At 56.7% G+C, this 26,497-nt stretch overlaps 1 protein-coding gene across 2 annotated transcripts; it reads left to right on the top strand.

Annotated features, from left to right (window-relative positions):
• On the top strand, positions 1-26,497 carry CNTN2 (contactin 2). Of its 2 annotated transcripts, XM_053998101.1 has the most exons (23): positions 1-89; positions 8,782-8,885; positions 13,004-13,148; positions 13,894-14,069; positions 14,355-14,450; positions 14,664-14,873; positions 15,468-15,567; positions 15,760-15,935; positions 17,287-17,423; positions 17,909-18,038; positions 18,895-19,045; positions 19,312-19,439; positions 19,750-19,925; positions 20,814-20,934; positions 21,248-21,406; positions 21,517-21,666; positions 22,176-22,246; positions 23,043-23,277; positions 24,010-24,125; positions 24,451-24,637; positions 24,824-24,936; positions 25,022-25,190; positions 26,132-26,497. In XM_053998101.1, exons 2-23 carry the CDS (start codon positions 8,831-8,833, stop codon positions 26,239-26,241), a joined length of 3,111 nt encoding a protein of 1,036 aa, XP_053854076.1. In that variant the 5' UTR covers positions 1-89; positions 8,782-8,830; the 3' UTR covers positions 26,242-26,497. The 2 variants fall into 2 exon arrangements, with proteins under 2 accessions (XP_053854076.1, XP_053854077.1); XM_053998102.1 differs by lacking the exon at positions 1-89 and having other exon boundaries at positions 8,759-8,885.

Here is a 26,497-nt window from a genome sequence, read left to right as displayed (position 1 = left end):
CAGGCGAGCGCCGCCTCGCAGCCCAGCCCCCGGCAGCCGCCAGGCCCCGCGGGCCCCCGGCTGATGCCCACGCAGCCCTCCCGCCGCAGGTAAGCGCTTTGTGCCGCTCTGCTGCATCCCGGAGGGGTGGAGGGGGCTGCGGGTGGATCAGGGCATCGCTCCCGCCTCGCGGTGCCTCCGCTCCGGCCGGGGGGACGCCGCGGGGTCCCGCTGGGCTCCGCGGGGACGGGGACAGCAGCCGAGGGTGGTTTGGGCATTCCGGGCCCGGGCACAGCAGCCGGGGGTGGTTTGGGCGTTCCGGACACGGCCGGAGAGGAGCCGGGGGTGGAGTTGGGAGCAGGGGCGGCCGCGGCGGTGGCACTTGTGGCAGCGCTGCGCGGCCGAGGTCAGGGCGGCTGTCAGCAGAAATGTCTCTTACGGGAAAAAAAAAAAAACAAAAAAAAAAAAAAAAAAAACAAAAAAAAAACAACGGGGAATATTTCGGTTCTCAGCGATTGTCGCGAGGGTTTTTTCCCGGCGCGTTCCGGCCCGAGGCACTTCGGGAGCGCGCTGGGGGCGTCGGGCATCTCCAACGTGCTGGTGGGGTCCGCAGGGGGTTCTGCTGCCCAAAACTACTTCAGCAGCCCCAGAAGGAGCTGGCAGAGCCCTGAGCAGCCCCAGAGTCTCCTCGCCAGGGAGGGAGCAGCGGGAACGCCGTGGTGTCCCAGTTCACCTTCCTGAGGGCAGATCCCAGGGGTGCTCCCAGGGCAGATTCGGGGGTGCTCCGGGGGGATTTGTGTGTCTGGGGCTGTTCCAGGGACACTCGGGGCTGTGCCAGGGACACGCGGGGCTGTGCAGAGCCGCGGATCCTCTCCCCCGTGGGCACGGGGGGCACCCCACAATCAGGGCACTCCTCTGTTCCCATTCCCGGAGGGATAAAAACTGGGGGGGTGGGGGGGGGTGTCTTCCTGCGGCTCCTTCTCGTGTCTTCAAACCCCCCGAGCTCCGTCCTCACCCCACCCACGCTGACCCCAAAACTCCCCCGGGCTGGCCCCGACTCCCACCAGCCCCCAGCGTTATTCCCGCGGCCGGACCGGGGCGGATTCCCGGGAGATCGCGTCTCTCCCGGGAAACACCGGTTGCTGTGAGGATGGGAGGCAGCAGCCTCTGCATCCCGGAGCTGCGAGAAATCCCGAGGCTTTCCCAGAGCCCGAGCTCGGCCCTGCTCCTCCCAGGCAGATCCAGGAGGAATTCCGAGGGCGCAAAGCTGGAGCAGGGGGTCTCGCAGGAGATTTAGGATCAAGAAATGAACCTCTCCAGGCTGGGATTTATCACAGCGGCACAACCCCAAAAACCTCTTGCTTTGCTCAGCAGCGGATCCCAAACTTTCCAGAAATAACTGAGGGGTGGCTCAGAATTCCCAAAAACTCCAGAAAACGGGAGGTGGGGGGGGGGGGTCCTGTCCAGCCCAGCTGCACTTGGGCTCAGGTAGAGCGAGACAAAGGGTTCCCAACGCTCCTCTCCATCCCCTGATTAATTCCTACAAAACTGAGCGGCCACTTTTATCCCTTTGGAATATTCGCAGAGGATTTGATGGTCTGGGTTAGGATTTTCTCCGCGGATTTGCCACAAATGAACCATAAAGGGCAGAAAACCCAAACCGTGCCGTTAGGATTTCCCACAGCACATGGACTGTCCACCCCACGGAAAAATGGGAATCTTTCCCATGGAAAAATGGGAACCCACGTGGAGCTGAGCCAACGTTAAAGGTGTTAAAGGTGCGCTGGAAATGCCCAAAATCCAAATTCTCCATGAAACACCTGAGGAGAGGCTGAGCCCTCGCGGGGTTTCTCTCGCCGTGTCACTGCGTCCCTGTCGCTGGCAGTGCCACCACGCCCCGAGGGTGAGGGTGGCAGCGCTGGGCACGGCGCGAGCCCCCGCGGCCGCCTGGAGCTCCTCGCACCTCCGGGGATCTCCCGGCAGCTCCGGGAGCCGCTCCCGGCTCGGCCGCGCTCCCGGGATCGGGGCTGGCTCCCGGAGCCGCCCGGAGCTCGGGATGGGGTCCCGGGCAGATCGGGATGGGATTTACGGGGAGTTCGGGATGGGGGTCTTAGGGAGATCGGGATGGGGTTTCAGGGAGTTCAGGATGGGATTTTCAGAGAGATTGGAGTGGGGTTTTCAGGGAGTTCAGCATGGGATTTCCAGGGAGTTCGGGATGGGATTTTCAGGTAGTTTGGAGTGGGATTTACAGGGAGATTGGGATGGGGGTCTCAGGGAGATTGGGTGGGGTTTTCAAGGAGCTCGGGATGGGGTTTCCAGGGAGTTTGAGTGGGGTTTTCAGGGAGTTTGGGTGGGGTTTTCGGGAAGTTTGGGATGGGGGTTTCCCCATCTCTCACGTGTTTGCTCAGCGCGGCTCTCCAGCTGCACAAAATCCCTTTCCCTGAACCCAAAATCTTTCATTTTCCGTGACAAACACCCCCGGTCCCGTTGTAAAATCCAGGATCCCACTGGGATGATCCAAGGGAGGCGTCCCAGGGAGCACGAGGGACTTTCCCAGCCGAAGCCAGCCGTCATCCCAACCCCAGCCCTGCCCAGCAACCCTGACCCTAAATTAGGACATTTATTATCTACTGGACAGCCCTCAGAGCCAAAAAAAAAAAAAAACAAAAAAAAAAAACCAAAAAAAAACAAAACAGGGGGGACCAGGAAAATCTGTTTAGTGCTGAACCCCGACAAGGCTGGGAATGTTCGGAGCCCGAACCCCAAACCCAAGGGCGGGAGAGAAGGTTGGACACGGCTCTGGAGCATCCCAAGGAGCAAAACAAAGCCGGCACCACCGCGGGGAGCAGCTGCAGCGTCCCCTGAGGGGCGATTTCAACCCCAGCGTCCCCTCGGCGCTGCTGCCCCTCCCCAGTACGACCAGTACAAGCACCCGGCGGCGCACTGGGAGGGCTGAGGAGCTCCGGGGGGCTGGGGAAGATCCCTGGAGCCAAGCAGGGATCCCCAAAACCCAAAACCTTGGGAAGGTTCTTGCTGTTGGATCGGGGCTCCCCTTTGCATCCCCTTCTCCAGGAGGTTTCCCGAGCTCCCCGCTTGTTGTTCCCGACTCCCAGGAGCGCTTCCAGCGGCGGGGAGGGGCTGGAGCAGGTGGGAGTTATTTATACCTGAGCCACATCAAAGCGCCGCCGCTCTGACGCCACCGGCAGCGCGGGCGGAGCCCGGGATAGTCCCGGCTTTAGGCTGAGCCCCGCCGAGCTGATCCAGGCCTGGAGAGGGCGGCGGGAAGCGGGAAGGGGGAGTTTATTCCGGGGAGGGGAGCTCAGCTCCGTCCTCGCTGCCTGAAATCCCACCCGGCCCAGCGCCTCTTCCCGGGCGATCCTGCAGGAGCAGCCAGGATTTCCCGGGGAAAAAAAGGAACATTTCCCGGAAAAAGGGAACATTTCCCGGGAAGGAGGAACATTTCCCGGGAAGAGGGAATATTTCCTGAGAGGGGTTGGCAGCACCGGGAATGTGCCTGAGGGAATATCTGTGACTTTAAGAGGCACTAACCAGGATTTGGGGCCGGCATCGCCTCCCGAATTCCTGCTGGAATCACCCCCGGCTGGATTTCCAGACTTCCAGCCTCATTCTGGCTGCTCTGGGCTGAGCTTTGCGTTGGAGCTCGAGTCTGGAGGGGGAGTTTAGAGCGGCAGCCTGGCTTAACACCAGGCCCGTGCCCAGCCTGGGGGGAATTCCCTTCCCGGGCCAAACTTCCCCCATCCCTGGGGGCTGGAGATCCATGGAAAAGTCTCCCGGCTCGTCCCGCTGGTGGCCTTGGCTTTGTCACCTGTCCCAAGGCTTTGGCTCAGGGCTGAGCCACCCGGGGGACCCGAGGTGCCACTGGAGATGGCCCAAGCCTGGAACCCCCAGGAGCTCCAGCTCCAAACCCCTGGGAATTTTCCAAGGGATATTTGTATAGCTCACGTTGGAATCCCATCACCTCCGGGAGGCACCGAGGAGAGAGATGGGAACGGGTTTGTTTGGGGAGGGAAAAGAGAATTAAATATAATTAAAACAGAATATAAAATAAAATAAGAAAATGAAAATAATAATAATAATAATAATAAATTAATAATAATAATAATAATTTTTAAAGCTCACTGCAAAGCTCAGATGTAAAATTGACTCTTCCCAGATCAGGAACGTCCCACTCATAATAAAATATTCTTTTTTTTTTTTTTTTTCTCCACAATTCGATTTTCCCCCAAGCCCACCCCGCCCTCTCCCCTTTCCATGTCCGGGGCCAAAGGCACCTCCCGGCTTTGTCTCCCGCACAAAGGCAGAGTTTGGATGGAAAGGAACCTCCCCCGAGCCCCGGGGACAGAGCGGAGCTGCGACCCGCGGGGCTGCGGCCAATTATTCGGGAAAAGCAAGAGCAGGGAAAGAGGGAGCGGCCGGAGATCCTGCTGGGATCTCATCAGAGCCAGGGGAAAAGGAGCCAAACCTCGGATACTGATCCTTATCAAGCCCGTTCTGTTCCAATTAAATACATTAACGATCATCGATTTGAAAGGATTGATTTTAAACGATCGGTTTTAAATGATCAGTTTAAGGCCACCAGTGAATGAGCCAGCAGTGCAGACAAGGGGCTGGTGCAGGGTGAGAGCTTCTGGCTCATCCCATCCCATCCCGTGGATCCCATCCCATCCCAGGATGGGATGATCCAAAGGGTGATCCAAACCCACCCGGGCAAGACAGAGGGACGTGGGACCCTCTAGAAGTGTTCTGGGGACACATCTTGTGGCTGGGGACAGGAGCAGTGCCCACAGCATCCATCCCTGATTTCCAGGAGGACAAACCCGTGACCATGAGCCCGTTTGTCCCTCCCCAGCCACGCTGTGCCGGGACGGACACGATGTCCCCAACCTTGGGAAGGTTCTGAGAGTCAGGATCCAGGGAACATCACACGCCTGCCCTTTCCAGCTTTAGCCACGATCCCAAATAAAAGAGGCACAGGAGGAAATCCAGCCTGGCCCCGCTCCGGAGCGATCCTTCCCTGGGGAATGCTGCGGCAGAAGGAGCTGCCCCACTTAATCCCAAATGCTCCTCTGCTGGCTGAGTGCAGGAGATGGAATTACACTGATTTATCCCGGTAATGGACAGCTCCAGACGCGGCATCTCCTGCCAAAATCCACCCCTGACCTCCCCAAAATCCCGCTGGGATCGTCCTCCAGAGGATGCAGCTCCGCAGTCAGAGCTGGGGGTGCTGTCCCAGGCAGTTCCTCCTCTCCCAGCCCCCCTCCAAATCTCCCCGAGCTCCCTGACTCTGCCTCCCCGCTCCCGGATCGCTCCCAGACCGCGGCTCTGGAGGGAAGGGATCGTGTGGAGCTCTCCCGGAGGTATCGGTGACAGCCTCCATTAGCGGCGGTGACAGATCCCTCTCAGGACGCCAGCAGGCTCTCGGGTGGCTGTCAAAATACCCCGGGAACAGGGGAAAAACTGCTCCCTGTGGCCCTTCCCTAATTAGGGATGAGAGCAGGGCTCAATATCCAGCACAGCAGAGTGTTCCCGAGCTTTGGAGGAGCTGGGGGTCGGATCCAGGATCAGGAGCTGGGGGCTGGATCCAAAATCCACATCTCGGGGTCGGATCCAGGATCAGGAGCTGGGGGTTTGATCCAAAATCCACAGCTTGGGGTCGGATCCAGGATCAGGAGCTGGGGGTTGGATCCAGGACCAGGAGCTTGGTGTTGGATAAATCCAGGGACTGTCAGAGACATTCCCTGGATTTCAGAGCTGCCCCAAGGAGCCCTCACCCCCGGGAGGGAGGACAGGCCCAACCCCGACCTCCTCCCGCTGCCTGCTCCTTATGGAAGGGAATTCAGCTGACACGGAGTGGGTTTAGATGGGACATTGGGAGGAATTCCTGGCTGGGATGGAATTCCCAGAGAAGCTGTGGTTGCCCCATCCCTGGAGATGTCCAAGGCCAGGTTGGAGCCACCTGGGATAGTGAAAGATGTCCCTGCCCATGGCAGGGGGTGGGATGGGATTTAAGGTCCCTTCCCACCCAAACCAGTCCAGAATTCCACGAAAAACAACAAAATCCAGCTTTCCCCTCTCTTTCCTCTTTGTTTTCAAAGTGTAGGGGGGAGAGGGAACAAAGAAAGCAAAGCTGCAGCCGGAGCCTTCCCGGGCAGCTGCCGGGGCCCAGCAGAGGATTCAGGCTCGGGAAACGGGGCTGGAAGCGCCGGAGCAAAAACTCCCTGAGTTTAATTTGCAGCCGCTGGTGCAGGAACAGCTCCGTCGCTCCCGCCTCTCCCAAACCCCGGAGCGAGGGAACTGCGGAGATTTGGAAAAGTCAACTCATTAATTAGCGCAGGGCTGGCATCTCCTGCAACCCCACAGCGCGCCCGGCTCAAAGCTGCCCCTTGTCCCCAGGGCGGAGGGACAGGCCAGGGGAACAAAGGGACAGTGTTGGCTGCAGGGCCGTGGGCTCGGGACGCTGTTTGGGGCAGGATTCTCGGTGACATCAAGTGACTCCATGTGACCGAGCCACTCCAGGGCTGCTGGAACGAGCGGCTTCTGCGTGGGAGCATCTCCCGCCCCGCTGCGCTCCGTCCCCAAATTCCCTGTCCCTGCCGCAGCTCGTGCCTCTCCCACCTGGAGCTGCCGCCTCCCTCTGGCAGCGGTTCCTCCCTCCCCGGCCGGGCGCGATAATGAAGCTCCAGCTTTATTTTGGGGCCTGTCAGGGAACAAAATCCCAGCAGGGCTGAGGGCGGCTGCCTCCTCTCTGTCTCCCCTCTGCCTGTCCCCTCTCTGTCCCCCCTCTGTCCCCTCTCTGTCCCCTCTCTGTCCCCTCCTGTTTGTCCCCTCTGTCCCCACTCTGTCCCCTCTCTGTCCCCTCTGTCCCCCCTCTGTCCCCTCTCTGAGCCCTCCTGTTTGTCCCCTCTCTGTCCCCCCTCTGTCCCCCCTCTGTCCCCTCCTGTTTGTCCCCTCTGTCCCCTCTCTGTCCCCTCTCTGTCCTCTCTGTCCCCCCTCTGTCCCCTCTCTGTCCCCTCTGTCCCCCCTCTGTCCCCTCTCTGTCCTCTCCTGTTTGTTCCCTCTGTCCCCCCTCTGTCCCCCCTCTGTCCTCCCTCTGTCCCCTCTCTGTCCCCTCTCTGTCCCCTCCTGTTTGTCCCCTCTGTCCCCTCTCTGTCCCCTCTCTGTCCCCTCTCTGTCCCCCCTCTGTCCCCCCACCGTGTCCCCTGCCCGGCTCTCAGGGCTGGGCTCTGCTCCCGGCTCTGTGACCCAGCCCTCGGCCCCAGACAGAACAAACCCCCAGGATTTTGGGGTGCTGGTAGCAGCGCCCTCTCTCTGGGCGGGGACACAAAGAGCCCGGCTGGTTTCCGCAGCGCGGGGCGGTGGGGAAGGCGGGCTGGGCTCCGCTGTTTGCTCAGGTGCTGCCGGTAATGAGGGGGGGTTGGGAAGGGGCAGAGCATCCCCCGGGATGGGCTAATCCCTGCTCCGAGGGGCTCGGGGGCGGACAGATGGGCAGGGACAGGAGTGCAGGCAGCACCAGCTGGAGCAGGGGGGGTGAGCAGCAGGAGCGGCCCGGGAGCTCTTGGCAGCATCTTCAGCTCCTCGCCGGGGCGTTCTGGGGAGGGCAGCGGGAAATGAGGCCCTGCCGGGCTCGGGGAGCGCTCCGTCAGCCGTTTCCAAAGGGTTTGTTAACAAAGAGGGAGAAAGCGGCCCAAAATCCCTGCTGGAGTTCCGTGGGAAGAGGCGCTGGGGGTGGGGCTGTACAAAGAACTCAGGGTTTGGCTGAGGGTTGATTTTTCGGGAATCTTTTGGGATCACAGGAGGCTGTGGAAGAGACTGGGAAGGCCATCAGGAAATGCCCCGGCACTTAAAGAGTTTCAGTTAAAGATTCCTTTGTCACAGAATCCCCAAATCCTGGAGTGATTTGGGGTAGGAGGGACCTTAAAGCCCATCCAGTGTCACCCCTGCCATGGGCAGGGACCTTCCTTTATCCCAGGCCGTTCCAAGCCCCATCCAACCCAGCCTGAGACACCTCCAGGGATGGAGAATCCTGATCCAGGGCATCCCAAACCTCACCAGCCAAGAATTCCTTCCCAATATCTTCATTATTTTCGCAAAAAACTCAAATTATTCCTCCCTTCTCACTCCCCACCAATACCCCGTGTGCTTCTGCCTTGGTGTTTTCCATCAAAAACGCTTGGAAAAGAGCGTTTATGGAGGAGGGGGGAAGAATGGGAAATAGCAAAGGAGGAGGGACAACAATTCCTCTCCCTGATTGTCCCCTCCCATGGGGACAAAAAGAGCTCCTTCAGCAGCTCCTGCTCCTCCGGGCACCACTGGAATTCTGCCCTGGAGTGACTCTCGCTCGGGCTGGCGGCCAGCGGGGAGGCACAGCTGGACTGTGGAGCCTCTGGAGCTGCAGTTCCAGGGAATATCTGGGGCTGGAAGGGCCCTGCTGACCCCAGATTCGAGATCCTCTGGAATTGCAACCCATGGAATATCCGGGGCTGGAAGGGTCCCGCTGACCCCAGAGCCTTTGGAATCACTGCCCCATGGAATATCCAGGGCTGGAAGGGCCCCGCTGACCCCAGACTCCAGAGCCTTTGGAATCACTGCCCCATGGAATATCCGGGGCTGGAAGGGCCCCGCTGACCCCAGACTCCAGAGCCTCTAGAATTGCAGTCTCAGGGAATATCCGGGGCTGGAAGGTCCCCACTGACCCCAGATTCGAGATCCTCTGGAATTGCAGTCTCAGGGAATATCCGGGGCTGGAAGGGCCCCGCTGATCCCGCTGTGTGTCCCCCCCAGGGCCGCCGTCCCCACGCGCCCGTAGAGGCTCCGCAGGACCCGGCGCAGGATGGGCGGCACCGCTGGATTCATCCGCGCTTCCCTGGCCGTCGGCACCTTCCTGGGTAAGAGATTCCCGTGGGAGCGGCGGGAAGGGCTGGCGGGGGCGGGACATCCCCCGGGATTCACCGGGAATCTCCTGCCCGTGGGATGCAGCGCTGCTGAATCCCAAATCCCCGCGTGGTTTGCGATAGGCTGCTCCCTGTCTGTGCTGTTCCCAGCATCCCTCTGGGCCGGGAATGTTTGACACAATTTCCCCTTTCTAAACCCAGATTTAGGGAGGTGGAGGAGGAATTTCCTCCTGCCAGTGGGATTCATTCCACTCCCCATCCTGCTTCTTCCAGGGATTCCTTGCTGGCCATACCCTGAAAAGATCCCCCTGCTCCTGAGGGAGCATTTCTGGATGCCAGGGAGGATTTCTGGATCTTAGGGAGAAATTCCAGATCTCAGGCACGTTTCTGGATTTCAGGGAGGATTTCCAGATCTCAGGGACCATTTCTGGATTTCAGGGAGGATTTCCAGACCTCAGGGCCTATCCCTGGATCTCAGGGAGAAGGTCTGGATCTCAAGGACCATTTCTGGGTTTAGGGGATGATTTCTGAATTTTGGGGACCATTTCCAGACCTCAGGGACCATCCCTGGATCTCAAGGACCATTTCTGGATTTAGGGGATGATTTCTGGATTTTGGGGACCATTTCCAGACCTCAGAGCCCATCCCTGGATCTCGGGGAGGCTCAGGCTGCTCCCTGCAGGTCCCTTTTCCGCAGGGAGACATTTCCTCTCCAGCTGAGACTGGATAATGTCCTCCAGCCAATCCATCACCCCGGGCAGAGCCTGCTGGCCCATCCTCATAAATATCTAATTACCTTTTAATGTTCTCTGCATCCTCGAGGAGGCCCAGGCAGGGGGGGAGCCCTGGATCCGGAGGCAATTATCCCACTTGGAAATCAGCCTGACCCCGGAGCGGCCACGGAGCTGGACTTGGGGTCTCCCATCAACCACCTGAGCGCAGGAAAACCCCCCAAAATCGTGCCCTGGGAAGCCTGGGAGGGTGATTTTCACTGGCATTTGGGTGCTGGTGTCACGGAGCTCTGAGGGCAGCTGGGACAGGGAAATCCTGGGAATAGGAGGAGGGATCTGGACAAAAGGATGGAAGAGATGGGTGAGGCTCAGGGAAATGTTATGGAGTGGGAAAAGAGCCAAAACCTCCAGGTCTGGAGGGGGATTTAAATATTTAAAGCTTCTAAAGTGCACAGAGACCACTCTAAAATCCCGAACTTTCCCCAGCCTTTGTTCAGTTGGGAAAACCTCTGGAAAATCTGAGAATCCAAGCCCTGACCCTTTGTTCCACAGAAAGCTGCTCATTAAAAACAACCCAAAATAAAGCCTCGGTTCCTCAGAGAGCTGATCCTCAGAAAAAAAAAACCCAAATCCAGTTGGATTCTGGGCATAAAACTCCTGTAAAACCAATTTATTGCTCAGCTCCCCCCTGTGATCCAGGAGCTCCAGGGCCGTGCTCTGCATGTCCTCAGAAAAAGGAATTCAGCTTGGAAAACATTCCACCGAGGAAATTCATCCTTTCCTGGGCTCAGCACAAAGTGCAGCCTCCTGCACACCTGGGCTTTCCAGGCCTGGCCCTCAGCAAATTCCTAAAAATATCCTAAAATAAAATAACCCAGAAGGGAGGCTTTGGAGTCACCTCCCTGCAGCTGCTTCTCCAAATCTTCACTTTCAGGTGTTTTGCTTTCACCTGTTTCTCATGATTTTGGGGTTAGTTATCATTTTCCCTGATACTGAAGGTTATTCCAGAGGCATGGTGGGGTTTTTCATCCCAGCTCTCCCAGCTGGATGGAACATGGAAAATTCCCAGCAGGTCACTCTGCTCCTTTGAAATTTGCCTTAAAAGCTTTTACTTTGTGCCTGTCTTCTCCCTGTTTTCCAAATGCCAGAGCTCCAGGACAGATCCTGCACTGGCAACATTAAAAATTGGGAATTCTGGGATGGCAAAATGGGCCCAGATCAGCCTCAGAAGTTCTGGGATTTATCAGCTCTTAATTTTAACCTTATCCCCACCTCGTTAACTGTTTAATTACTGCCTTAATCAAACCCTGATTTGTTTAATGAGCGAAATCCAAGCTTTTCACCCCCAGCACCTTGGAAGTGTGGATTAAAATTCACCTGAACCCCTGGCATCGATTCCAAGTGGGAAAATCGATGCCTGGCACTGGCAGCCATGACCTTGGCAGGGACAAAGGGACAGCAGAGGAGAGCAAGGGGACACGGGCTCCAGGTGGGATCAGGAGGGAGGATGAGCCTGATTTGGCTTGATTGGAATAAAAAAATCCCACGGGGAAGGGCAGGGATGGGAGTGGTACCAAGAGATATTTTATTTGTTAAATAAATAGAAATGATTTACCTTACGCTCCCTAATTAATCTCAAAATTAAAGCTGTTCGGCCTGGATCCTGTCACCGCCATCTATCAGAGCACAATTAACTCATCTATCAGCACTCAGTTAATTCTTTCTCATTAATCCCCCATTAACTCATTATCGTTTCCCCACCCCCGGTCAGCAGAGTTTATTCCAGCCGGGACTCCCTCAGCACTGACCCAAACGGGAGAGGATTCCCAGCTTTTCCTTTAGGAGCAGAACCATCCTAGAAGGAAAACATCGCTGGCTGGGAGGGGAAACAACCCCAAACCCGCTGCTTTTCCTTCATTCCAAAGAATCCCAGCTCGGCGCCTCTCCCCGCGCGGCACCGGGGACCATCCCGCGAGCACATCCGTGCGGAGCCGGGATAATTGCCTGGAGCAGGGACACGGGGAGCAGCTGCTCCCAGCCCGGAGCCAATTACCAGCCCTCTCCCACCCCATCCCACCCCATCCCATCCCTCCCCATCCCTTCCCAGCCTCCTCCCGGAGCAGCCGGAACGCGAGGCGAACCCCGGGAGCTGCAGGTCAAGGGCTGCCCCCGCTGATCCCAGGCCGTTCCCGGCTGGAAGTGACTCCTCCATAAAACATCCCGCTCCCGGGAATCGCTTCATTTAGGAGCGGCCCTGCTGGGCAGGGGGGGAAGGAGACAGATTGGCGTTGGCACAGCGGGTTGGAGACGCTCATTAATTCAATTACAGAGCAGGGAAGGATCCCGGAGCCGGGGAAGCAGCTCGGAGCTTATCAGTGCTGGTGGCTCCTTCCCTGATAAGGGCCAGGCGTCTCCAGGGGGACGGGGACGGCCAGGACAGACGTGCTGGCAATTATCCCACCGGCTGTTCCTGCAAGAAAGAGATTTCCAGGCAGATTCTGCCCGGCTCTGGCTCGCAGTGTCCCTTCCAGTGAACGCCCTGGGCTGTGGGAGCTGTCCCAGCTCAAGCAGGGATGGAACGGGATGAGCTTTAAGGTTTTTCCAACCCAAACCGGCCTGGGGTTCTGGGATTCCCCTGTGTGAGAGGGGATCTGCTGGAATTTGGAATTCTGACACACGAAGGCAGCTGGCACTTCCCGGTGGCACATTGTCCCCAAAGGGTGGCCCAGGCGTGGTGTGGATCAGGCAGGTGGGGCCTTTGTCCCTCTTGTTCCTCCCCGTTCTCAAAACCAGAGACAATTCTGAGTCTGAACACCCCAAAAGCAGCTTCAGGTTCATCCCAGCCACGGAGCAGAGTGGTTTGTACTGGTTTGCACTGGTGTCTACTGGTTTGCTCTGGTTTCCACACAAGCAACCAGCTGGTTTGAGGTGTCAGGAGCCGGTGGAGCTGCAGGGACAGAGGGGACCTGCCAGGTGTGTTCAGAGCAGTGAAGATCCCGGTTCTCCCCTCTCCTCCCTCCCCCTGGAGAGGATTTTGGAAGAACGAACCAGGCAAAGTCTGCGCGGGCAGAGGAGGAACCTCAGGGACAAGGGGACATTCCCAGCTCCACTTGTGGTGTCCCAGGAGGTCCCTACTCCTTCCTCCACGAGTCCCCAGGGCCGCTGGTCCCTCTGGAAGGGCGGGAATGGTGCGGGATGCTCGGCGGGAGTGGCAGCTGTGTTCCCACAGCCAGGCCCGGGCTGTGCTGACAGATGGGGTGCGGTTGTCACATTGCTCCTTCTCTCCTCCTCGCTGCTGGGGACGCCCTACAAAACTGAAAAGAAGGGGTTTTTTTTAGGAAAAGCCGAGCGGAGCTGAGCAGGTTTTCCCCTCTCCCGCAGTTTGGTGCCAAGCCCAGAGCGGCATGAGGAGCTACGGGCCGGTGTTCGAGGAGCAGCCGTCCCACACCCTCTTCCCTGAGGGCTCGGCAGAAGAAAAGGTCACCCTGGCCTGCCGAGCACGGGCCAATCCTCCCGCCACCTACAGGTGAGCTCAGGGCTCCCTCTGCACCTGGAGCGGGAGAGAAACATCCAGAATTCTGCTTCCTCCCCTCCACTTCTACCCATGGAAAATTATTGACTTGGGAATGAGATTCCTTCTCCTGTGAGGAGCTGAGGGAGCTGGGAAAGGGTTTGGAGAATTCTGAGGGACCTAGGAAGGGTTTGGAGAGTCCTGAGGGAGCTGGGAAGGGTTTGGAGAGTCCTGAGGGAGCTGGGAAGGGTTTGGAGAGTCCTGAAGGAGCTGGGAAGGGTTTGGAGAGTCCTGAGGGAGCTGGGAAGGGGCTCAGCCTGGAGAAAAGGAGGCTCAGGGGGAATTTCTGGCTCTGCACAACTCCCTGCCAGGAGGGGACAGCCGGGGGGGATTTGGGATCTTATCCCAGGGAACAGGGACAGGAGGAGAGGGAACGGCCTCGGGCTGTGCTGGGGAGGCTCGGGGTGGACACCAGCAGGAATTTCCTCATGGAAAGGGCTGGAAGGGGCTGCCCAGGGGGGTTTGGAGCCCCCATCCCTGGAGGTGGCACTGAGTGCTCAGGGTGGGGATCGGGCACAGCCTGGACTCGATGATCCCACAGGGATTTTCCAGCTTCAGTGACCCCAGGATTCTGGGATGTTCCACCCCTCCCAGGGCACAGCTCAGATCCAAATCCACTCCAGCTGGAAATGCACCAGGCCCAGCCCCATGAGCGTGGCCGTGGGCATTTATCCCTGTCCCTCTCTGTTTCTCCTGGCAGGTGGAAGATGAACGGCACGGAGCTGAAGCTGGAGCCGGATTCCCGCTACAGGCTGGTGGCCGGGGATTTGGTGATCAGCAACCCCGTGAAAGCCAAGGATTCCGGCTCCTACCAGTGCGTGGCATCCAATTCCAGGGGCACCGTGGTGAGCAGGGAAGCCTCGCTCCGCTTTGGCTGTAAGTTTGGCACGGCCAGGTAAATTAAACACAACCCCAGTTAGGCTGGGCTTAAACTGAGCCTGCCTGGGAAAAGGCTGGAGAGAACCTCTCCAACACATCACCCCACGGAGAAAACTCTCTTCCATAGAGATTTGGAGAGTTTGGATAATTTGGAGTATTATGGAGAAAGCTAATGACATTTTTGGGTCTCCCTCTGCACAAACCCACCCGAGGAGGGGCAGAGAAAGCGCAGGGGTTCCTCCAGCTGTATTTTTCTGTCGAGGTTTCACTCTGCCTGTTCAGTTTTGCAGGAATTCTCGGCGGAAGAGCGGGACCCCGTGAAGATCACCGAGGGCTGGGGGGTGATGTTCACCTGCAGCCCCCCGCCCCACTACCCAGGTAAGTGGGACACGGCAGAGCACGGGGTTCCCACATTTTCTGGGAATTTCATGGAAGTAAATTTGGGGTTAATTCAGAGTTTGTAACGCAACAAAGCAGAGGCAGGACTTGGGAGTGTCCGTGCAAGGGCCAATTCCAGCCTGGAATCCCACTGGATCCATCCCAGCTGGGAGGACAAACCTGTCCAGTTTATTCCTTTCCTTTTTCCCCCAGGTTTATCCTACCGGTGGCTCCTGAATGAGTTCCCCAATTTCATCCCGGCCGACGGGAGACGTTTCATCTCCCAGACCACGGGCAACCTTTACATTGCCAAGACGGAGGCCTCGGACCTGGGCAACTACTCCTGCTTTGCCACGAGCCACATCGACTTCATCACCAAGAGTGTCTTCAGCAAGTTCTCCCGCCTCAGCCTGGCTGCAGAGGGTCAGTGCTCTTGGATTGTCCCAGAAACGCCAATTCTTATGGGAAAAATCCGAATTAACAAACCCCCGCAAAGCATTTGGGCCCCGCAGCACCCAAATCAACCTCCAGCCTCTCTTAAGCGCTTCAAAAACATGGATGGGCTGGGGTGGGAGGGAAGCAGCTCTCTCTCCAAGATTCCATGTTTCCACTCCATCCGTGGGGTTTCTCTATTTTTAAAGGATAATTCTGGAACAGGGAAAAGGGAATTAAACAGGAGGAAGGCCTGGATGGACACGGATTGGAGCAACCTGGGATAGTGCAAAGTGTCCCTGTCCATGGCACGGGTGGGACTGGATGGGCTTTAAGGGCCTTCCAACCCAAACCATTCCAGGATTCTGGGATTCTCGGGAATTGCAGAGCCCTGAGATGTTATAAAAGAGATTTTTAGACACTTCAGCAAGAGCTGTCTGAAAAAGAAAATGGAACCTCTGTCCCCTCACCCAAACACACAAAGGGGTTGGGAAGTCACCTCATGGGTCTCTCTGCCCTTTGAGACCCCCTGGGTGGCATTTCGGTGTCACCCAGGTCCCCTGAGCGGTGTTTTCCCTGTGGCAGATGCCAGGCAGTTCCCACCCAGCATCAAGGCCAGGTTCCCTGCGGACACCTACGCTCTGACCGGGCAGGTGGTGACCCTGGAGTGCTTCGCCTTTGGAAAGTGAGTGCAGCTCCGCGTGGATCGGGATGGGGAGGGAACAGCAGAACTTCCAAACCTCCAATGGAAGACCAGAGATGGAAGGAAACGGGAAAAGGGAGGGCCTGGCCAAAGCCAAGGCCCGGTGGGACAGGACCGGGGTGGCCACGCGGGGACTGAGCTCAGCCCGGATTCACCGGATCGGCTTTTCCGCAGCCCCGTGCCCCGGATCAAGTGGAGGAAGCTGGATGGGCCTCAGTCCTCCAAGTGGATCGGCAGTGAGCCCCTGCTGCAGATCCAGCACGCTGGATTTGAGGATGAGGGGACGTACGAGTGTGAGGCGGAAAACGCCAAAGGGAGGGACACCCACCAGGGCCGCATCATCATCCACGGTAACGCATCCAAACTCATCCCTTATCCAAGGGGACGCATCGAAAAGTGTCCCTTATCCGAGGGGACGCATCCAAACGTGTCCCTTATCCAAGGGGACACATCCAAACATGTCCCTTATCCAAGGGGACACATCCAAACTCGTCCCTTATCCAAGGGGACACATCCAAACTCGTCCCTTATCCAAGGGGACACATCCAAACTTGTCCCTTATCCAAGAGGACACATCCAAAAACATGTCCTTCATCCAAACACGTGTCCTTCACCCACAGAACACATTCAACACGTGTCCTTCTTCCACGGGGACACAAACATGTGTCCATCATCCAAGAAAAACCATCCAAACACGTGTCCTTCACCCAAGGAACACCAACGTGTCCTTCATCCAAGGGACACTTCTAAACACGTGTCCTTCACCCAGGGAACACATTTTAACTTCCCAGAGCACACCAAGGTGCCCCAGGCAATGGTCTGAGGCTCTGGGACTAAAACCACCCCCTCTAATCCTGCCTCTTACCAGCCCTAATTAAAGGTGTTGCAAAGCCCAAGACCTGCAGGGATCGGGGAAACCTTTCCTCGGTGGGCACATTTGGGCTGTGGCAAGGGGGGAGAGAGAGAGAGAGATCTTAACGGGCTCTGAAATCATCACAGCAAACATCAGGGAACCAGGGAAGGAAGGAGAGCGATTAAAATCAAACCTGGCTCGCGCTCAAGATCCTCTCCAAGCCTGAGGAGCTTCCACCAGGGGTAATGCTCTGAGCTGTTGAGCAGATCTAGTCAAGCTAAAAAACTTAACCTGGTTACCTCATCCTGATTCCAGCTTTTCCTGAAGTTCAGGAATGGCCCGAAGCTGAGAGAGGGATGGTTCAGAGGAGATATCAGGAAGAAATTGTTTACTGTCAGAGTGGTGAGGCCCTGGCACAGGGTGGATGGGGATGGTGGCACAGGGGCTGTGGCTTCCCTATCCCTGGAAGTGTTCCAGGCCAGGTTGGACAGGACTTGGAGCAACCTGGGATGGTGGAAGGTGTTGCTGCCCATGGCAGGGGGTGGCACTGGAGGATCTTGAAGCTTCTTTCCAACCCAAACCATTCCATGATTTGATGGCTCAGGAATGGTTGAATTTACCCTTAAGAAGAGAAACCAATTCCTCAGCCCTGGATTCCGCCCTAGAGCACAGCAGGAGCCGGCCGTGCCTCTCACTGCACAAAAGGCCAGGGCTGCTCCCGAGGCAGATCCCGCTGTGCCAACGACTGTGCCGGCAGCGCTGGCACAGGGACGTCCTTCTGCCAGCCTGGCACTGCCACCTCTCAGCTGAGCTCCTTGGCTCTGCCCTCTCTCTCTTGTTCCCTGCAGCCCAGCCCGAATGGCTGGACGTGATCTCGGACACGGAGGCCGACATCGGGTCCGACCTGCGCTGGAGCTGCGTGGCCTCGGGCAAGCCCCGGCCCACGGTGCGGTGGCTGCGGGATGGGCAGCCCCTGACGTCCCAGGTACCCCCCAGCCAGCTCTGATCCTGCTCCTCCAGCCCCAGCCCCTCCTCCTGCCTCGCTCCTGCATCCCCGCCCTGGTTCTCACCCCGCATCCCCTCCTCCATGTGCCCCCATCGGGCTGCGAAGCGACGGCACCATCCCCAAATCGCCTCTCCTGGCGCTGCCATCCCAGCCATTGCTTCGTGCAGCTGCAGGGACTCACAGCCGGCCAGCAGGGAGGACAAACAGAGCCTTGTGCCTGTCCTGGTGTCCTGGTGTCACCTGCACCTTGCTGCTCAGGTGTCTCGGCAAACAGAGCACGGCGACACGGGGGAGTGACCGCACAGACATAAAAACAAATCCTGCGTTTTCCCCCATGGAAAACCAGGCCACCCTGAGGAGTCTGTGACGAAACTCAACCCTGACCCAGCTGAGGACTGAGTTCCATTTTTTTTTGTTTTGTTTTGTTTTTCTCATCTAATGGGTTCATCCTCTTGTTTGCACAGAACCGCATCGAAGTGAGCGGTGGAGAGCTGAGATTTTCCAAGCTAGTCCTGGAGGACTCTGGCATGTATCAGTGTGTGGCTGAGAACAAGCATGGCACAGTTTATGCAAGTGCTGAATTAACAGTGCAAGGTAATTCCTCCTTTCCCAGAGCTCTGGGTTCCAATGGGACACTGAAAAAAATCTCTTCCTAATATCCTGATGTGATCCTGACACTGTGATGTCGCAGTGAGATAAGAGCAGGCAAAATCTGCTTTGCTCACCACTGAAATAGTTTCTAGTTCAACAAGACACTGTGCAAGCCTTGAAATTCTAAATCCTGTGTAAATTCTGTGTGAAAGTGGACAAAAAACTCCGTTTAGCCACAGGAAGTGGACAGGACACCCAGCAGCAGCACTAAGACCTCTCTTCAACTACAAATTCCTCTCTTTCGGAGGAAAGAGGTCCAAAAAAAAAGAGTTCAGCCTCCATTCCACCTGGTTTGATGACTGGAGCTGAACTGCTGCCGAACTTGTTCCATATTAGTCCAAAAGTTCATCTCCTCGTGGAGATGCCAAAGATAAATTAAAGGCTCTGAGCACCAACTGCTCAACATTAACACAGCGAGGCCAACAGGTAAATCCCGATTCCATCTGCAGTTCCAGGAGGAGTTTCAGGCAAGCTGGATGTCTGCGTTGGTCAGGATATTGAAGAGATTATCCTCGACATGTTCCAAAGCAGCTGTTGTTGTGTCTCTCAAAGACCTTGCACTTGTTAGGGTCATTCCCATCGCTCCGTCCCACTCGTGTGCCACATAATTCCTGCCTGGCAGGCATCAGGATCCACCCGGCAGCCAAGGAATTCCTCCCTTCTCCCGCTCTCCAGGCTCTGCCTCGCTTCTCTTACCGAGCCATCCAACAACAAATCAATTCCCACTCGCACGGCGCTGAAATTCCCCCCAGGGCAGTGTTTCTAATCGTGCCTTAATCCTCTTTTTTTATCCCTGTAGCCTTAGCTCCAGATTTTAGACTAAACCCGGTGAAGCGCCTGATCCCGGCAGCCCGGAGCGGGAAGGTCATCATCCCGTGCCAACCACGAGCAGCACCAAAAGCCACCGTGCTCTGGACCAAAGGGACAGAACTCCTGGTCAACAGCAGCAGGTAGCAGCACAGAGTCAGCTTCCACCTAGAAAATGTAGCTAAAAATTTTTTTTTTTTTTTTCACCAGAAGACTGGACTCGATGATCCAAATGTGCTGCCGCATCCCTGAATTTTATTAGTCCTCCAATTTCTTCTCTAGCAAACTCCTACATTATATTTTCTGCCTGATTTTGTCCCCGGTTTCTCCAAAATCAGTGGAAATTCCCAGATGTCCAGCAGGAGCGGATCTTTTAACATTCTTTTGTGTGGCTCCTCTTCCTTTGCAGGGTGACGATTACGGCGGATGGGACCCTGATCCTGCAGAACATCAGCAAATCCGACGAGGGAAAATACACCTGCTTTGCTGAGAACTTCATGGGCAAAGCCAACAGCACTGGAATCCTCTCTGTCCGAGGTAGGGATGTTCACTTGGGGTCAATCAAGCAAGGAACAGCTAAGAATGAATGATGTGATGTTTCTCCTCTCCTTATACTCCCAAAAAACAGAGTAATCAGGGAATCAAAGTGATTTCAGGTGGAGCAGCAAAACTTCTGCCTGACCCACCAACAAACGGCCCTTGAGGAAAGCGTTTCCATTTCCTAATCCTTCCTCTTCCTCCTGTGAAGCTCCAGCTGTTGGAGCAGGTTGAGGAGCTGGAAGGGATGGTTTGGATACTGGGACGGGGACGTTGGCTGCTAACGACCCTTCCCGCTCGTTGCCCGCAGATGCCACCAAGATCACGCTGGCACCATCGAGCGCCGACATCAACGTGGGCGAGAACCTCACCCTGCAGTGCCACGCGTCCCACGACCCCACCATGGACCTCACCTTCACCTGGTCCCTGGATGATTTCCCCATCGACTTTGACAAGTCCGAGGGGCACTACCGGCGAGCCAGCGCAGTGAGTCCAGAGGGAATTCCGGCCCATCCAAAGGGTGGCAAATTAATTCCATGCTCGTTGTTTGCGTGCTCCGTCACTTTGCCCACAGTGGTTGTGAATTCCACATCCCTGGAAGTGTCCAAGGCCATGTTGGACGGGGCTTGGAGCAGCCTGGGACAGTGGAAGGTGTCCCTGGCCATGGCTGGGGTGGAATGGGATGGGCTTTAAGATCCTTCCCAATTCAAACCATTCCATGATTCCATGATCACTCCCCTCCTAAACTGGAGGAGAAAGGGAAAGGCCTGTGGATAAAGGCAGGCAGAGATCACTCAGTGATCCCTCAATGATCAATCAATGACCACTCATTGATCACTCAATAACCACTTAATGATCACTCAATGATCAATCAGTGATCCCTCAATGGTCACTCAATGATCATTTAGTGATCACTCAATGATCAAACAGTGATCTCTCAATTATCTCTCATTGATCATTCAATGGTCACTCCATGTTCACTCATTGTTCACTTAATGGTCACTCACTGGTCACTCAATGGTCACTCATTGATTACTCACTGATCACTCAATGTTCACTCATTGATCACTCAGTGTTCACTCATTGATCACTCATTGATTACTCACTGATCACTCAATGTTCACTCATTGATCACTCAATGTTCACTCATTGATCACTCTTTGATCACCATCTCAAGCCAAACAGACCCAGCACAGCCTCGGCCTTGGCAGCACTGGATCCATCCTGGATCCATCCAGCTCCATCACCCACGGTGGGATCTTTTCCCATCTCCCTCCTCTCCACCTTCACCACAACCCAACCCACACTGAATTCTGGCTAGTGACCGGTCACCTTCTGGTGCTGTCCCCACCGTGTTCTCCCGTTGCCCTGCAGAAGGAGGCCATCGGGGACCTCAGCATCTCCAACGCGCAGCTGCGGCACTCGGGGCGTTACACCTGCACGGCCCAGACCGTGGTGGACAGCGCGTCCGAGTCAGCCACGCTCACCGTCAGAGGTAATTCCGTGTGGGAACGTTCCCTGCTCCTGGCAAACCCAGAGCAATGACATGGCCCGTGCCATCAGCTGCTCTGTAACCACCTCACACCAAATAATTACGTGATATGACCCAGTGGGTTTTATTTTGACCTAAAACTTGGGTTTGATCATCTCAGAGGTCTTTTTTAATCAGGCTTAAGAGCTAAAGCTCTCAGTGAGGCTTCCCAGCTTGCAGAAAAGAAAGGCCCAATGAGAATTTAGGACTTGCACAATGCACAGAGTGATAAACCTCCAGATCTTCCATGTCAGAGACACATTTCCCATCCCTCCAGGACCTCCAGGCCCACCGGGGGGAGTGGTGGTGAGGGACATCGGTGACACCAGCGTCCAGCTGAGCTGGAGCCGTGGCTTCGACAACCACAGCCCCATCGCCAGGTACCTCATCGAGGCCCGGACCCTCCTGTCCAGCCAATGGAAGCAGATGCGCACCAGTGAGTGTCCCCACGGTGGCACCGGTGACACGCCGAGGCCACCGGCCAGTCCTGGCTCCATGCTGCTCCTCGCTCTATTCCTTCCCCTCCGCTGCTATTGGATTTTACAGATCCCGTAAACATCGAGGGCAACGCGGAGACAGCGCAGGTGGTGAACCTCATCCCGTGGATGGATTACGAGTTCCGGGTCCTGGCCAGCAACATCCTGGGAATTGGGGAGCCCAGTCTGCCCTCCAGCAAAATCCGCACCAAGGAAGCAGGTGGGTGTGGAGACAAGCCCAGGTCCCCGTCCCTGCCCAGGATGGTCCCGAGGGATGAATCATCTCCTGGAGAGCTCCCAGAGCTGAGGCCACCAGAGGATTTTCCATCTTTTTGCCCATTTCTGTGTCAAAAATGAGCAGGGTTAGAGCTGCACTTGCCAGCACTACATCCAGCTGGGAATGTTCATTCCATGTCCAGCGGCTTGGACAGAAAGGATGGGAGAACAGCAGGAGAACCGCACCCAATCCACCAAATGCAAACCAGCTTCTTCCCAATAAAACTCCCTCCACATCCCCGCTTTTGAGCTCCATCCTTGTCCCCTCGGACACCAAATCCTTGTCCCATGCCCCTAAATCCCCTGGTCAGGCGCAAGCTGGAGTTCCACAGAGCCCAGTCCTTTCCTGGGAGCTGTCCCACCCGGTGTCACCGGTGTCACGCCGTGTTTGTGCTCCTCTCCATCGCTCCCACCTCCTTAACCCAAACTCTGCTTTTTTTGGGGACCTCACAGCACCGACGGTGGCACCGTCTGGGCTCGGCGGCGGCGGAGGGGCTCCCAACGAGCTCATCATCACCTGGACGGTGAGTTGGGAACAGGGAAAGCACCAAGGTAGGACCATGTGGCGTTTTTTGGGGGGGAATCAGCTCTGCCATCCCAGTTTGGACGCGGGGTTGAGCCAAGGGCTGGTTTGGATGGAACAAGCGCACATTTCCTTTGGGAAATCGGCGTGAAACAGGGCATTTTACAAGGTAAATTTTACAAGGTGAAAATCTATTTAGATTTAAGTGAAATGTGCTACTTTAAATTATTAGTAACTTGCTAGCATAAGTAAAATACAGTTTCTACTGCGCTTGTAAAACCTACCTCAGCCGAAGAGAAAGAATGCAAATTTCCAAGCCAAAGAGATAAGAGAGGCCCTTTAAACTTTAAAGCAAAGACAGAAAATTCCAAAGCTGGAACAAAGTGACCAGAGAGTTCTCTGTACAAAGACTAATTACAAGCTGTCACGCAAAACCGGTAAAATGACCAGTAAAAAACACGGGGTTGAGCCAAGGGCTGGTTTGGACAGACAAGAGCACGTTTCCTTCAGGAAATCAGTGCCAAGATCCCAGTTTGGACATGGGGTTGAGCCAAGGGCTGGTTTGGGTGGAACAAGCACACATTTCCTTCAGGAAATCAGCGCCACCATCCCAGTTTGGACACCGTTCCCAGTCCCCCTTGGTTCGGGCTTTGCAACACCTTTGGACACGGGGTTGAGCCAAGGGCTGGTTTGGATGGACCAAGCGCACATTTCCTTCGGGAAATCAGCACCGCTGTCCCAGTTTGGGTGAGCCAAAGCCCGGTTTGGACAGACCAAGGCTCTCTCTCTCTTCCCAGCCGACGCTGCGGGACTACCAGAACGGGGACGGCTTTGGGTACATCGTGTCCTTCCGGAGGAAGGGCAGCCAGGCCTGGCTGAGGGCGCGGGTGCCGCACGCGGAGTCGCTGCACTTCGTGTACCGCAACGAGAGCATCGCGCCCTACACCCCCTTCGAGGTGAAGATCAAGGCCTACAACAGGAAAGGGGAGGGCCCCGAGAGCCTCACGGCCATCGTGTACTCGGCAGAGGAAGGTAAAGAGCAGCGGGAGAGCTGGGGGTGCTCACCTGGAGAGGAGGAGGCTCCAGGGAGAGCTCAGAGCCCCTTCCAGTGCCTGAGGGGGCTCCAGGAGAGCTGGAGAGGGACTGGGGGCAAGGCATGGAGGGACAGGACACAGGGAATGGCTCCCAGTGCCAGAGGGCAGGGATGGATGGGAGATTGGGATGGAATTTTTCCCTGGGAGGGTGGGGAGGGGCTGGGATGGAATTCCCAGAGAAGTTGTGGCTGTCCCTGGATCCCTGGAAGTGTCCAAGGTCAGGTTGGACAGGGCCTGGAGCAGCCTGGGACAGTGGAAGGTGTCCCTGCCATGGCAGGGGTGGCACTGGATGAGCCTTAAGGTCCCTTCCACCCAAACCATTCCACAATCCATGCACAGACTCAGAATTCCCCGTTTTGTCCAGCCTTTCCTCAGCCAGACCCCTGCAGATCCGTGTCCGTCTGGGAGCTCGGACGTTCCTTTGGCTCCTCTACTCCTCCAAACCCTCAGCGTGACGATTCCCTGAGCCCAGAGCTGCCCCACAGCCTCGGGGCAGACACGGATCCCAGAGCTCACAGCTGTGGCCCTGCTTGTCCTCCTAAGTCCCTAAATCCCTTCCCCTCGCTCCGTAACACAACAGCAGCTGCCTGCCAGGGATGATGCTGCGGGAAAACCTTTTGTTCCCGACGGGGCCCAAAGTCAGGAAAAGGATTTTATTCCTGTTTTTCAGAACCCAAAGCAGCTCCTTACAGGGTCATTGCCAAGTCGGTCCTGTCCTCGGAGATGGATGTGTCCTGGGAGCCCGTGGAGCAGGGAGAAGTGACCGGCGTGCTTTTGGGATACGAGGTAGGAGATTCCAATGGGAATGGGAGACCCCGAGAGCCCAGCAAGGAAAATTCCCCCGGGTTATGTGAGGTGAAAGGAAACAATGTTTTGATTCCAGAGGTGGGGGATAATTCTCACCACATGGTTCTAATGGGGCTGGCACCGCTCTCTCAGGAGAGATTAAAGGGAATCATCCCATTTTCCCTGCCTGCCTTTCCCGGGAGGCCGTGGCCTCATTCCTGGGCACGCACAAAGCAAAGTACACGGAAACAAACACCCAAAGGCCCTTCGGGGTGGGCTGACCTGGGATTTGCAGATCTCTTCTTCCTAAACCCATTCCATGCAGATCCGGTACTGGAAGGACGGGGACAAGGAGGAGGCGGCTGACAGAGTGAGGACAGCGGGGTTGGTGACATCGGCTCACGTCACCGGCCTGCACCCCAACACCGACTACCACGTGTCAGTGCGAGCCTACAACCGGGCAGGGACCGGCCCCCCCAGCCCCGCCACCAACGTCACCACCACGAGACCTCGTGAGTGAGCCCTGACCCCTCTGCTTTCCACAGGATCCCCCAAAATCACCCTGACTTTGATCATGGTGCTCTTGTTTGATGTCCTCTCGACGCCCCACAGCGGTGACAGCTCAGGGGATGGCTGGGACCAGCACAGCCTTCTCCTCCCTCATTTACCCAATCCCTGTCTGGTTTCGCATCCCTCAGCACCGAAAAGGCCACCTGGGAACATCTCCTGGACTTTTTCTGGCTCCACAGTCAGCATCAAGTGGGACCCCGTGGTGGCCAAGGCAGACGAGTCGGCGGTGACGGGGTACAAGGTACGGCCAGCGTGGCTGGGCTTCTCCTGGAGGTGATCCAAGGAACTCACAGGGAACAGGAGCTCAGCATTCCCTCTTCCCACAGATGCTCTACAGGCAGGATTCCCACTCGGCCCCCACCCTGTACCTGGCCAGCAAGAGCCAGATCGACATCCCCATCCCTGAGGATTTCACTCACGCCTTCGTCCAGATCCGGGTGACCGGGCCCGGCGGGGACGGGACCCCGGCAGAAGTTCACATCCTCCGGAACAGCGGTACCCGTGCTCCTCCGGCCACACCCGCCCCTCTGGCCACACCCATCCATGTGCCACTCTGGCCCCACCCACTCCAGTGACCACACCCATCCACGTGCCCCTCTGGCCACACCCGCTCCACTGACCACACCCATCCATGTGCCCCTCTGGCCACACCCACTCCACTGACCACACCCATTCCACTGACCACACCCACCAATGCACTCCTCTGGCCGCAGCTGCCCCTCTGACCACACCCACTCCACTAGACACACCGACTCCACTGACCACACCCATCCATGTGATACCCTGACCACACCCACTCCTCTGGCCACACCCACTCCCTGACCACACCCTCTCCATGCCCAAATTCCCCTTTCCAAGGTTCTCCAAGGCCCTGGAGCTCACCCACCGGACACCTCCCGTCCATCCCTTCCCAGCAGGAGGCCTCAGCACGATCCCAGTAAATTGTGGTTTAAAATCCCACTCTCCCTTCCAGGGCCACGGGAGAACATCCTCCCGCAGTGTTTTAGTCTGAGACTCTGGAATTGGTCCTTTCTGGAATTGTTTTTTCCTGGAATCAGCCCTTGGTTCCCTTGTGCTGTTCACTCATAGGAATTCCTGACTCTCCTTCTCCCCACTCCTCTTCCCAAGCTCAGTCCAGCCTGACCCAACTTTAGGATTTGCAGCCTCGAGACCCCACAACACCCAAATTCCCAGGAGTTAAGAGCTAAAAACGATTCAAGTCTTCCACTAAGAGTGAAATCCCAGCTCTGTGGGGCCGCAGCTCCAGCGAACTCCCTAAATCCAGGGGCGAATTCCCAGCGCCCAAATTCCCGTTCCCAGCATTCCCAGGAGTTCTACCAGAGCCAAACACACCAAAAACCCCACAAAACCTCCCTCAAGATCCCCGGGGTGTCCGTGCCACCCCACAGCCCCATCCCTATTCCGTGTTTTCCCAGGGACGAGCATGATGGTGGAGGACTCGGGGACGAGGCCAGCGCCACACGTCGTGGTCGTCACCACCAACTCCCTGCTGCTGGTGGCCCTGATCAGCTCCCTGGAGCTCTGAGCGCGCCCCGGACGCGGCTCCGGACACGGCTCCTCCCAATCCCATGGGAATGACACAAATCCCACCTCGGGGAGAGGATTGCACCACGCGGTTGGAAGGGAGGAAGGAATTAAAAAGAGCTTTTTTTTTTGTTTGTTTGGAGGAAGAAAAGCTTTCATACAAGACATGGGTCTTTAACCGATTAAATGTTTTTTAAGGAAAACGAGGAAAATGAAGAATTCTCCGGGAATTCTGCAGCCAGCTGCCCCCGCCCTCA

This window comes from Vidua macroura, chromosome 24, assembly GCF_024509145.1.
Source record: "Vidua macroura isolate BioBank_ID:100142 chromosome 24, ASM2450914v1, whole genome shotgun sequence".
In the NCBI taxonomy this organism is placed as follows: Eukaryota; Metazoa; Chordata; class Aves; order Passeriformes; family Viduidae; genus Vidua; species Vidua macroura.
Note: the sequence above shows the minus strand (reverse complement) of the source record. Positions and strands in the feature narration are given on the sequence as shown.